This window comes from Nesoenas mayeri (genome assembly GCF_963082525.1).
Source record: "Nesoenas mayeri genome assembly, chromosome: 17".
Classification (NCBI taxonomy): domain Eukaryota; kingdom Metazoa; phylum Chordata; class Aves; order Columbiformes; family Columbidae; genus Nesoenas; species Nesoenas mayeri.
In genome coordinates this window covers 9,320,425-9,333,581 of record NC_137565.1, presented here as the reverse complement: position 1 = coordinate 9,333,581, position 13,157 = coordinate 9,320,425, and the positions used below count along the sequence as shown (strand labels likewise).

Genomic DNA, 13,157 nt, shown 5'->3' with positions numbered 1-13,157 from the left:
TGCTGAAGAGAAGTTTATGTAGAGCATTAGTTTACTGTCAAGCTGACGTCTCAGTATCAGCAGGGGCTTCTGTAAACACATCTTTAAGATCTATAGCACAAATAGTGTGATACTGTGAAAATGATACTTTCTATAAACTAGGCAGAAATGATTTGAGATAAATATTTTTTGAAAACACCTGTATATGAGTGAATGGTTTCAAGAAGAAAATGTGTTTTAGATCACTTTGATTTGCCCTAAAAAAACCCCAAACATATCCACTGGAAAGTGTGGTGGTGGTGTCGTTTTGCCAGGTTCTTGTGTCTCCTATTTATAAAATACTGTAGCTGCCCCAAGTCATTAGAAAATAAGTCTCTGATATATGTGGAAAGTTATATCTTTGATTTGCACAAACAAACAATGGTGATGATTTACGTATAAAAGGCAAACTTCATACTTGTAATTGGAAGCTCTTCTCTGTGGAGGAAACATAACCACTCCAAATTTGGCTTTATGGAGCATAACGATTATGCTTTGTCCTTTGATAAAATGAAGCAAGCTCTGTGGAATGTGGCTGAATGGTCTCAGGTCAATCTTTGATTTGCCTGCTGATGGTATTTAATTAATGTCCAGAGCATCACATAGATGCCAATTCTTGATTCAAATTAAGTGGGAATAAAGCAGCTGTCATCTCTAAGTTGTTTTCGTTTTGTTTTTCTCTTGTCTTAACAACTCAAAGCTTAGCAACATAACTGCATGGACTAGAGAAAAATTAAACTGTTTGGTGTTAAAATTCCTTCTCATTCATAAAATCATTCAAATGGAAGCAGTGAGATTCCATTAAGATATGTTCATCAAGTTTTCTTTGCTTCAAGATACAGGCCTGATAATAAATGTTAGGAGTGCTCTCTAAATCCTAAGTGGAATATATCAAGAAAAATGTTGAAGCCTAGTATTATATATGGGTTTCCATGCTAATGCTTGTCAGAAAGTGAGAATGTGTTAGAAAGGTTTTATGTTTGAAAATGGTAAATATATGGCATTTTTCTACTTAGTGTCTCGAAGAAGTAGTGAAGAAATCAAACGGGATATCACTGCACCTGATGGAGCATCTCCAGCATCTCTCATGGCAATGGGTACCACCTCACCACAGCTGTCACTCTCATCTTCTCCAACGGCATCAGTCACCCCTACAACCAGAAGTCGAATAAGGTAAAAACCCTTTTTTATGGTGCACTGAAATATGTTAATTTCATAGGTATATGCCTGCATATATCTAGTATACAATGTTGCACTAAGACTGCATATTCTACTGCTAGCAGTACAGTATTAATCTTCAGTAATCTTTGAGAGCTTCAGAAAGTGTTTTCTGCAGCTCAGTGTGTTTTAAAACTTAGACCAGAAGTTAGGCTTTCTACAGCTTAGGAGGTCAATAGCAAAACTTTATGCTCCACTTGAAAACCAAGCTAAGTTGTGTCACTAAATGATAGCATCATATCACTTCAAAACACCATAAGGCCAAATTCAAGAATTAAGCTGATGGCATGTTGAACAAATCTTTCAGAGTGGCTTGGACCCAAGGAGACACATGATAAACCTTAACTTTTGTAATCGGGACTGAAGACAAAAAGCAGCATGGCTAGGTTGTAATTCCACACTGCCAGATCTTCTAAATAGCCGTGAGTGAATGGGCCTGGCTTATTTGTCCCACAGATGAAATCATAATGCAAGTCTAAGCAACAAGTGGCTGGGCAACCCCTTTTCATTAGTAAGGTAAAAAGATAAGTCTGTAACAGATTTAAAACTTTTCCCGTCTGTAGCTTTATCAGTCAAAGGACTTCAAAGTATCTAAGCTTTATGTTATGCAAGTGAAGTACATACTTAGGCCTGCTTCATAGATTGGGAAACTGGCAGGCAAAGGTTAAATTACTTTCTCAAGACCATTTAACACTGAGGTCCTGAGCAAAGCTTTTGTACAGCAAAACAATTAAACCCTTAATGTTCTGAGACATCTGCAATATGTAATAATTACATTATAAGACTGTGTAGTTACTTACAGCTGTAAGTGCTATTGAAGATGATTTCTCTGAAATCAGCTGAGGCGTCTCAGTGCTGCTCTCTTTTCACTGTGCAGAAATTAAATTGAGTTTTGATCTATGAGTGCTTTACCAACAACAATTAATATTGTGTGTGTTACACCTCAATTGAGACTGAGCGCATCGGGGCGGGGGGCTGGCAGGGAAAGACAAAAACACCTGTATATGCACTTGGAACTGGTAGTGATGGCAGCCTGCACACTGCAGCAAATAGCATGGCATTTCATCTATGAATTTCATGAAAAAAATAACTTTCGTGTGATTACGCAGTTATAATTATGGTATCATTACTCTGCCAACCATTGCCTGCAACGCTAAGCACAACAAGAAGCCTCAGCAGTGGAACCCGCAGCAGTGGCTGTGCGGTGATGAGCACGCTCTTTGGAGCCGTCCTCAGCATGTCGCTGCGGGACTTCGGTTTGTTATCTCATCAGGTTTCTCTTTTATTCTCCTACCCTGTTGTAAAATAAACAATTACTGCTGTAGTTCACTACAACAAATACTTGCAGTTTACTGTTCCCTGTTCTAGTTGAAACTTCATTGGCTTTTTGATTTGGAATACAGTTGACCTAATTTACTAACTCGTAAGATTTATATGTCAAACCATTTCTCATTGTCTCCATACAACTTACAGTAATTTAGTTTCTTCAGCGATGTTTTCATAACTGTGAGAACCTGATATAAACCATGTGCTCTTACTGGAATTTGAGAACAGTCTGTACAGCACCCTCATGGCTAAACAGTATGTTTAGCATAAAGAGAGGGAGCTTTTAATTTGAGTTGTTGTATATTGTCCCAAATCTTTGTTATCAAGTTCTCATAGTGTTGCATAATCTTTTTTTGTAGATTAAATACACTATTTCGTTGTTATTTATTTCAATCACCAGTTCGATTTGTTGAAATATGTACTGAACTGAACTCTAAGAAGTGAAGTACAGAATTTCTTGAAGCATCATTCTGGCGGTGTGGTACCTGTGATCTTTTGGGCATAGTTTAGATCCAGTAACCTATTTGGATAATTTATTTCATATTTAAAATACACAATTAGCAACTTCCTTGTGTTAAATCTCTGAGATTAGCAGTTAGGTTTGAAGGCTCATACTGCTGTCTTCATGTTGAAAAGCACTGACTGTTTCCTGTTTATTGTTCTGCTGTCCATATATTTTCATGGATGTTTCAAATACTGTCTAAGCAATTTTGAGATCTTGCCATCTGTATTTCAGTGAAGACTGGCCAAGCAAATTGCAGTACATATACTCGAGATTAGTGCCTTAGAACATTTCATTGTATGTTGGCACATGTTCTTTTATGTGTTGAATGACAGACGGTGATATGTGGAACAGTCTCTGGTGTTCTGTTGGTAGCACACATGCCTGAAGACATCCACATTCTCTGAATGCTTTCTTTTCCCCTAGCAGGACCTGCAGAATTGCTACGTGTAAATCAGCAGAGAATCCCCTGAAAACACTATGTATTTCCACATTCCAGCCCTCTTTCCAGTCACCACATGGGTTATAAGGAACAAAGAGTTAAGATTTGAGAATGAATGTATATGCTCTCTGTGTCTTTTCGGATATATCCAAAAGGAGTATCTTAGGGTATATAACATCTTTGTGGATGTTATGAGAATCTTGCTTACATCTTCTTAGAGCTCTTTTAAAAATGGCAAATGTGGAAAGCTTTGCAGTATGGATTCACTGATAGCTTACCTTCATTTTCCAAATAGAAATGATTTAAAATAAGAACAACTGCTGGCACACTTTACCTCCAGTAACTAAGCTCCATAATGGTGTAATAACCAGTCTTTTTGTCAAAGACTGTTCACTGGAATATCTATAGAAATACTGAATGATGTAACTAGGCCAGTACAACAGTATTAACCTCTATAATATATATTTTTTAGCCTAAGCACTCATTACTGAAGCCTGGTAAAGAGATGCTTTTAATGTAAGACTTGTGAAAAAATGGCCCACCTGGTTATGATCATTCTTTTCTTCCCCAATCTTTCTTTAAAGAAAAAAAAATATTTAAGATTACCTGACAGACTGGAAGTGAAATTCATTGATAGCTTTTATTGTGCCTGTATATCAAATAGCAGATCAGCTCAGTTAGATCACCACCCTCATTTTGGAGAACTCCACATGTCAGGTAAATGTTCTGTTAATAATGCCATGCTGCTAATACGAAAAGTTGTTGTTTCAAGGTGACATTTGTAATCAGCCATGAGATGCAAAAGAGATAACATCAGTTTATTCTCTTTCTAAATACAAAATAAAGTCACTTGAGTTAGCTTAATGGTTCAAGCTGGAACTTATGTTGTGAGTTTGAGATTCTGAACTCTTAGAAAAAGTACCATTGAGGTTGAAAGACCTGGGGAAAAAAGTCTAAAGGACAAAGAAGGATTATTTGCTCATGAAAGAATTACTCCAAAATAACTCTTAAGTCTCTGCAGGTATTTCCATGTATTCTGTTTTTTCAGTCAGTAGTGCTGTACCCTGCTGTTTCACCGTGACAACAATTTGTCCTTCTTTTTAAGCTTTTACAACATATATTTCTGTTGCAAAAGATACACTACAAGCTCTAAGTTGCACTTCTTTCTTGTTCCTAGGGAAGAGAGGAAAGATCCCTTGTCTGCCCTAGCACGAGAATATGGAGGATCCAAGAGAAACGCCTTGCTGAAGTGGTGCCAGAAAAAAACAGAAGGCTATCAGGTAACTGTAGAGCTGGTTAACGTAGCGTACTTGGAGCCACAACACGTTAGAATCTGCCAATGGCATAAACCAGGCTGCTCCACACTTGACTGCATAGATTGCAATGGCACTGGTATGTACTGTACTCTCTTCTTGGAACACATGCTACGAGTCCTAACCCAACTAACATTAATAGCTCTTTAGTCACTTTGCTCCATGTTGATAATAGCTTTTCTCTTAAGGGGGCAGCTGACCTCCTGTGGAGGCACTTAAACACAGCCTTTTACAGATTGCGCTTTTGAAATTGTAACTGAAACTTTAGCAGCCTAAGGTTTAAAGTAATGTTTCACCAATGCAGTTAGAGAACAATTTCTCAAATTTCAGAGATTTTTTTTTTTGATAGGTAATTAGTGTAGGTTTTTTTGATCTTTCAATGTGCTCCCATTTAGTCCCTATTTAGGGACAGTTCATTTTGTGAAGGTTGCATTGTCTTGCATTTTGAACTTGGCTTTCTACTGCAGTTCCAGACTGCTTTTTCCAGTTAGCTCAAATGCTATCAGAAGCCAAAAGAACTAACAAGATAACTATCCACAGTTCTGATTACATTATTTTTTCAGAAGAATAGTGGCTTCAGCAAACTAAACCAGGATGTTAATAGTCTGACCATGATGTATTTGTTTGGTTAACTTGTATTGAAAGTGTTTGGAGTTCCCAACACAATCCTCAGTTTAAGAACTTTACTCTTTCCATGACTTGAGACTCACAATGCAGGAGGAAGTTGAGAACCGCATAACAGGATGGTCACCCATCCATAGGAAAAGTCGTCTCTCAGTACAATGGACAGGCTTGTGATACAAGCCCTCCCCCTCTTCCTGTGGCACGTCTAGTATGAAACTGCTATTTCTGAGGATAAGCTGCTTTGTTGAAAGAGCCGTTCTCCTTCCCCACATTTTTAAAAAAGGCAGGATGTTATATTTCTTTATAAATCCTCTAAAACTGAATGCAAAAATATTTTCCCGTATTGTCTTGAAATGAAGGATGAATTTGACAGCTTTCTTATCTGGTTAGGAAAAGTAATAGAAAAAATTCCAAACTTCTCATTCTGTAGTTGTGTGCATATGCAAGAGCATGTTTTTGTTTATAGAGATTGCTGTTTATAATTGCTTGAGTTTTAGAAACACTAGTAGAAGAATAGGTTTTGAGATTTACTGTACTTGCTTCAACAACTGCGCTGTGTTTCTCTTGTGCTGCTACTGAGAAACCACAGCATGTAGCATCTGTAGAAACAATGCATGCCTTCTTTTGAAAGAGTAAGATAATATCAGGAGGTTATATGTAGTTTTTGGAGAAGAATATATTTTGCTTTATGGACACTCATTCTTTGTTTATTTGTTGCACAGAATTTGATTATTTTCAGTATCCTCTGAAATTCAGTTCTAGTTGAACACCGTGCTGGCAGAGTTCTAATGTTTTAAGCATACCTAGCATTGTGTTCATTGGGCATCTCAACAATGTTATCCATACCAGATAAGGATCTCTTTTTTTAATTGAAGCTTCGCTTAGGTTTAATATTACTTTAAAACTACATGGATTCAAACCTGACAAGCAGTAAGAATGCATCAGAATAATGAACATTTCCCTTCCTCAGTCATTCTACTTAAGGTGCTCTAGCTCTCTTTCCTTGTCATCCAAATATTGACAGGGTACCTTTTCTTACCTCCAGCTCTTCCTGGTGTTTTATACTCGGCTGCGTTCCCTTTTATCCCCAGCATTTCCCATCATTATGACTTCTAAAAATAAATGGTTCCTCATAGCAGAATTTTTAAAGCTATCTTAAGACTTGCTCTTTCATGAATGCATTTTGATAAACAAGCTAATACCTAACCCTGTTAAAAAATAATAAATTACTTCATTATGCAGTTTTCGTTATTCAATCAAATTTAAAAGGGAATAAACGAATAGATCTATGGAAATGTAGTTGTTAAATATTTTAACTGTGTTTCAAATCTAATATATTTTGAAGAGTACCTCAATAAAAATAAGGTTAAAATAACCAATGAAAATAAGAGAAACTGACTTTTTCTCTTATTATATTGTTGGTTTTAATATGCACGTTGCTGATGACACGAAGCTGGGAGCAGTGGCTGACACGCCAGAAGGCTGTGCTGCCATCCAGAGACCTGGGCAGGCTGGAGAGTTGGGCAGGGAAAAATGTAATGAAAGATAACAAGGGCAAGTGTAGAATCTTGAATCTGGGTAGGAACAAGCCCAGGTTCCGGTATAAGTTGGGGAATGACCTATTAGAGAGCAGCGTAGGGGAAAGGGACCTGGGGGTCCTGGTGGACAGCAGGATGACCATGAGCCAGCACTGGGCCCTTGTGACCAGGATGAGCCTGGATGAGCTTTCGAGGTCCCTTCCAATCCCTAACATTCTGTGATTCTGTGAATGTTGTTTGCAAGCAGAATTTCTCCTTGAAGCTTATGTTTGGAAAACGGTGATCTGCAGAAGGTCATTGCAGAACTAACAACAGGCAGGTTCTCTATTAACTTTCATCTAGAGCCTGTTCAGTCTAGACAGTATTGCACTCGCTAAGTTGCTGAGTTTAATTATATTCAAAGCTGAACAGATCCCTAAGCCATGAAGGAGAAGAGTTGCTCTCTTAAGATAAGGGTGGGTTTTTAAGAATTTAGATAAAGGAGGAGCAAACCACCATTAGTTTTCAGACGAACAGGCAAAAAAATACTTGAAATTTGGTCATGTGTTAGCTTTGCTTGGGTTCTGAAATAGTGATTCAAAATACAGTGCCAAGTGCTGCGTTTTCCAGAGAGAAGAGAATCCTCCTGGCTCCTCTAAAATTTGTGCAGTGTCATAAAACTGTCATAAATTCCAGATATCTTCAAAGCATAATGTAATCCCATCCAGCTGTCATGGAGCATTTACCCTAGCTGGAGTACAGCTACTTTCATTTTGAGTACACAACTAATAAAAGTCCAAAAAAGGATGTGAGCATGCATGTTTCGTGTTAAGAAGGGGACCAATAAACAGGATACACACATCCTTACCCTTTCTTATCTACAGCAATATTTCAATTTATTTTCCATTTTTGTCAGCATTATGAGAGGTAACTCATTTCCAGAAGTCTGAAACCAAAAAAGCAATTGTCACAAGATAGCAGCAGGAACAGACTGGGGCTTTTTTAACCTTTCTTTCAGCTGCTCATGCTTCCTAATTACAGACACACTGGAAGACCTCCTTAATGTGGCCTGGTAGTTCTTGTCCTCTAATTCATGCAATGCTGGTTTTTTTGGAAAGACCATCTAATTTTTACCTCCTATACAGATCAAAGCTACATGTCTTACAAAAAATGTAAAACACACCTGCATGTCAGCAATAAACAATACAATTTTTTTAGCGGATGAGGAGGGTGTTTGAAGATGAATGTGTGTGTACTGAATGCACCTTGAAATCAAGCAATTCTTTCATTTGTACCCTAGTAGTAAGTGTAGAATAACAACGCCAAAGGTAAAAGATGACTCAGGTTGTTTCTTTTCCACCTGTTCTTATATACATGTTTTTTTCAACACTAAGCTAGTTCATATTCTACTCAAGGTATTATAGTGATTTTATTTTAAAGAAAAAAGCACAAATGATGGCAAAATTGTGTGCTTATGCAAGCCTGTATTCCATAGTGATTCCAGGGTGTGGATATGTTCCCTGGTGCTGGCTGCTTGATTCATCAGAGTAGTCAGGCTGCCAAGACATTGCTCTCCTTGGTTCAAGCTGTGATGCATTAGCCAAAAATTGTTGAGTTAAGGAAGGACAAGCTTCCTTTTTCTGTTTGGATTGGATTCTGATACAAGAGAAATGTCAACTTGTTAGACTTAATTATGAAAAAAATTAGAATAAATTATGAAACTGTCTGTATCTCTGTAAGTGCTTCAGATGTTAATGTCTGAAGCTATTATTGTTCTTTTTCTCAGAATGACTACTCCTTTTATGTTTTGGGGGTTTTTTTTGTGCCAAAACTGAAAAGTAATAAGTCTTTCATAGGGAAATAAATATGAACAGTCAATATTTAAGGGATTTGATAGTTTATATTTGCCATTTACTGCTTTTTTGGAAGCTGGGATTAAAGAGGCAGTAGTTGGGACTGCTGCTCGGTCTTTTCTGGAGCTACTTTTTTCTTTCTCACCTACTGCCAGAAGGACCAATAGCCTCAGCTTTAATCCATTATTTGAGAATCTGTGAGTCCTGATTCAATGTGTGGATAACAGTTATTTTTTTTAGTTTACCTTTCTGATTCTTTTTAATGGATACTCTTATGTGTGTGTTGTGTCTTTAAAAGCTTTTTAATAGTAGATTTCTGCCATGGGAAGAAGCCTGCCAAGGTCTGTACACTTAACCCTCAAATCTTGTTGTAATGGTTCAATATATTATAGTACAGAATCATATTAATGCATTTCCTTTCTCAGCCCACTTAGGTCATTAACTAATACATCAGAGACACAGACGCATGTTTTTATTTTCTCCATGTTCTCTCTCATTTGTGAGCCAAACTGAGTTAGGATGTGGGAACCTCTCCTCCCTGTGCAGAGCAAGGGATGGAGAAATAGCTGCTATGCAGAAGGCTCCTCTGCTGCAACTGCGATATCCATAACTCAGGGAGATAGGAGACAGCTGTGGATATGTCCACTGAAGAGATAGTTAAAATAACTTCCTTCGTAGTTTGTAACTATAAATCAGAAACCATTGTTTTCTATAGTGTTTTTGTGTATGTGTGTGGGGGATTTTTTAGCTGTGGAGTTTTCGGGGTCGGGGGGGAGATAGTTGAATCACTGGGTTATAATGGTTAATATCTGTTTCTTGCTTTTTAAAAGAAGGTATTTTCACTGACTACAGAACACTCTCAGTTAATTTAGCGTTATTGCAAAAAGTAGTAGGAGACAGTTTCAAAATTAGCACTACACTGGTTAAGAACACTTTAAAATTGTGAATTCTAGAAAAGTTTGGGAGAGACCTTAGACTGGTGTTTGCAGAGCCCCCTGTCAAGCAGCCCTGAATGTTTCTAGTGAGGGAGATTCCTCCACTTCTCTGGGCAACCTCTTCCAATGCTGAATTGTTTCATGGTTAAGACTTTTCTTCTTATATGCAGACAGAATTTCCCTGGAAGGAAATTATTCCTGTTGCATCTTGCCCTGTCACCGTGTGTCCTTGTGAGGAAATTACCTCTACCTTCTCTATAACTGCTTCTTAGGCATTGGAAGACTCTGATTACATCTCTCCTGGAGCTTCTTTAGGCTGAAGTAAACCAACTGCATTCAAACTTTCTTCGTGTGCCAAGTTCTCTAAACATCTTGGGAACTCTGCTGGACCCTTTTTTATTCCTCAGTGACTATTTTGAACTTGGAGGACCAAAGCTCTATACTGTATTCCACGCGTAGACTGGCAAGGGCCCAGCAGGGTGTACGAATCATTCTGCTGGCTGCACCCCCAGGGATGCAGCTCCAGATACAGTTTGCCTTCTTTACTGCAAGGGTACCCTTCTGATTCATGCTCAAATCCAGTGCATTTACTGGTTAACTGCTATTGTATTTCAGCCTAAGCTGATGGATCGTTATGTTCCTATTACATTTCCACCTTGTTTCAGGAAGAATCTTCTTACTCTTTTTTTTTTCTATGCGAGCGGCAAGGGAATACTCATTTTGTGGTAACTGCTCCTGCTCTGCACTTTGCAGCTTAATAGGAGTTTGAGTCATGCTTGAAATGCTTTTGGGTTGTGGATCCCCCAGGGTGTTCCCCTACCATCTTATTTTCCCCTCTTTGTCATGGCTGTAGAATGGACTATAGAATTTTTTCTGCTTGATTCTGTAAAACGTTACATTCTTACACTCTGTCTCTAGAAAAGTCTTACCAATTTTTAGCGCTTTTTTTATTATTATTCCTGAGTTGGTTTTTTGGTTTTTGATGACAGCAGCCTGTGGATTAACTCCTTTTGTTAGATTTGCCTTTCTTAAAAAAAATCTCTCCCAAATACTTGAGGTGACTTCGCTCCCATCCAAAGTATTGAACATCAGTAGGCAAGGACTAACAAATCACCTGTCTCTAGAAAGGCCTATTCTTCATTTGACAATTCATCTGAAAGTATGTCCTTCATTTACTTTGATACTTTGTGGTCTGAAATGGCTTGAAGAAAAATTTTGCATTAGATTCCAGCAGAATTCTCTTAATAGAGCCAATTACTTAATAAAAGCAGTAACAAAGAAGAAATAATGTCAGAGATTTTAGGCTCGTGTTCTGTTTACCGTCAGTTCTTTGAGAAATAAGAGCTTAATGCAAGATTGATTTCATTATACTGACCAAGCTTTTTCAAAAAACCACAAGTAGTTAAAAGCATTTGGGAAATAAAATTGTGCTGTATTTAAATGTGCCAGTTATGTGCTCAAAGCCCTACATAAAAAATTAAATTTTCAATTTAAATGACAATCCGTCCAGTTTCTAGATTTGTTTTTTATTGTCTGGCCGATATTATACTTTTGCAGTCTGAGAGGTAATAATAATTCATAATGATCAGAGCAATTGGAAACAGAAACCAGTCCCTTTTAATTGTTTCCTTCCGTTGTATTTAATTCAGCTTCTCCGAATACATTAAAATTCTTGGATGATGGGTTTGTTTTCTGTTTGTTGTCTTAATAATAAAAGCTGGACCCTGCAGGAAGATTTAGAATAATGGGATATTCCAAGTTCTTTTTCGGAACCAACCAGACTTGTAGGTGAACTCTTTTAAGTGGCCCTTTTTTCCAATATTTGCATTCAAAATTCAACATTCTGTGGATGCTACGAATATGTAAAGTGAAAATTTTAGTTTATACTAATGTTGAAGGGAAGATTACTTTCTTTTGGTTTAGTTTAATTTACTGTTTTGAGCACAACTGTTTTTCTTGCTTACGTGTTGGGGTGAGGGAATACACTTACAAAACTATGAAAAATGTCTCTAGATTTTGGAGGCCAACACTTCTGGCTTTTACCTCATGTAGAGGGTTCTGTCTTCAGCCCCACTTGTTCTATCGGTCTGGGTTCTAGTGCATCCAGACTGTTTTGATACTTTGCAATTCCTTTCTTCATGTATTCTGGGCACAAGTCTTCCTTCTTTGTCCACAGGATCAAGCCTCAGGTGTAGGTTCTGAGGATCTCATACACATCACTGCAGCATCCTATTTTCCGATTTTGATGGGTGCATTCTTGCTTGCTGTCCATCCTGACTGTTTTAAAGACTATTACTCTAGCTCATTGCTTTATAGGTATTCCATTGTTTGCTTCTCATTTCTCTGTGCTCCCTCATTTCTAATATACACTACCGTTCTCACTCTGAAGGCTGCTTCAGCACTGAGAGCTCATCTGTGCTTCAGTGATGCTGCTATTTAGGCTCAAACTCTTAAATTTTCAAGTATTGCTGTGCTTCCTATGAAATTTGTAGAGCAATGTGAGAGAGAAAAAAGACATTTTAAGCTCTGTGAAGCAAGGTGCTATCAAACTTTGTTATTTGTACAGTGACTGGCTTTAGCGGACTCTTATAGTAAATAGAGTATATTTTGCAATAATACAAATTCAATAGGTACTTGTTGAAATTACATCCAGCATTAAGTCACTAAGTTGAACACTGATGTGTTAGAAACCATTAGTCAGGTCCAGCAATGTGTCAGCATTCATCCTTACTTTAATCAAGGACGCCATATCTATCCTTAAAAATTTGCTACTGCTCTTCAGTAGCTTTAACTAGTATGATATTTTTGTTAATAGTTTGTCTTGATGCACACATGTATGCCTGAGCAGACCCGTGTTTAACTGAACTGTGACAATGCCAATGTACAGCTTCTCTCCTCCCTTTCCCACATCACTTGGCCATCCTGGGGAAGGAGGAGAATATCTCAGCCAAGGCGTGAAAACCAGGACAGAGTTTTCCTCCCTCCGTAGATTGTGTAACAAAGCAAAAATGATCATTCACATTTGTTTTGTATAACTAGCTTGCTACAGATGACTGTGACAATAAAAAGCCCCTTTCTCTGTCTTTATCCATTTTCTTGATACAGATGTGATCTGAGACATTAGTGGTTACAGAGTAGGGGGAAAGAGCTTTTCAAAAAGTAACTTTGTAAACAGACAGAAGTAGGAATTTATTTGCTTTAACAATCTGATATTTTTTTCTTTAAAGCCTTGTACTGTGTGTTGCATTTGTTTGCCTGATTTAAGTGACATTGGAAAAGTTTTAACCAAGCATTAATTTAAATCCAATTTCCTGTCTCTTGAGGAGAAAGGAGGGAGAGCTTCTTTCTCTTTCTTTCAAATTTTCCCACCCCATGGCTCGAGGAAGCCGTGTGAGGAGCATGTTCCCAC

At 37.8% G+C, this 13,157-nt stretch overlaps 1 protein-coding gene across 3 annotated transcripts in view; it reads left to right on the top strand.

The window, feature by feature from the left end:
• The window catches only part of SPECC1L (sperm antigen with calponin homology and coiled-coil domains 1 like), a gene marked incomplete at both ends in the record, with an annotated part of 45,141 nt that overhangs the window by 28,042 nt on the left and 3,942 nt on the right, over positions 1-13,157 (top strand). For all 3 annotated transcript variants that reach the window (XM_080355205.1, XM_080355204.1, XM_080355203.1), the window contains 2 exons: positions 1,035-1,191; positions 4,684-4,786. In XM_080355205.1, the coding sequence (XP_080211331.1) occupies positions 1,035-1,191; positions 4,684-4,786 (260 nt within the window). The remainder of the gene's footprint in view (positions 1-1,034; positions 1,192-4,683; positions 4,787-13,157) is intronic.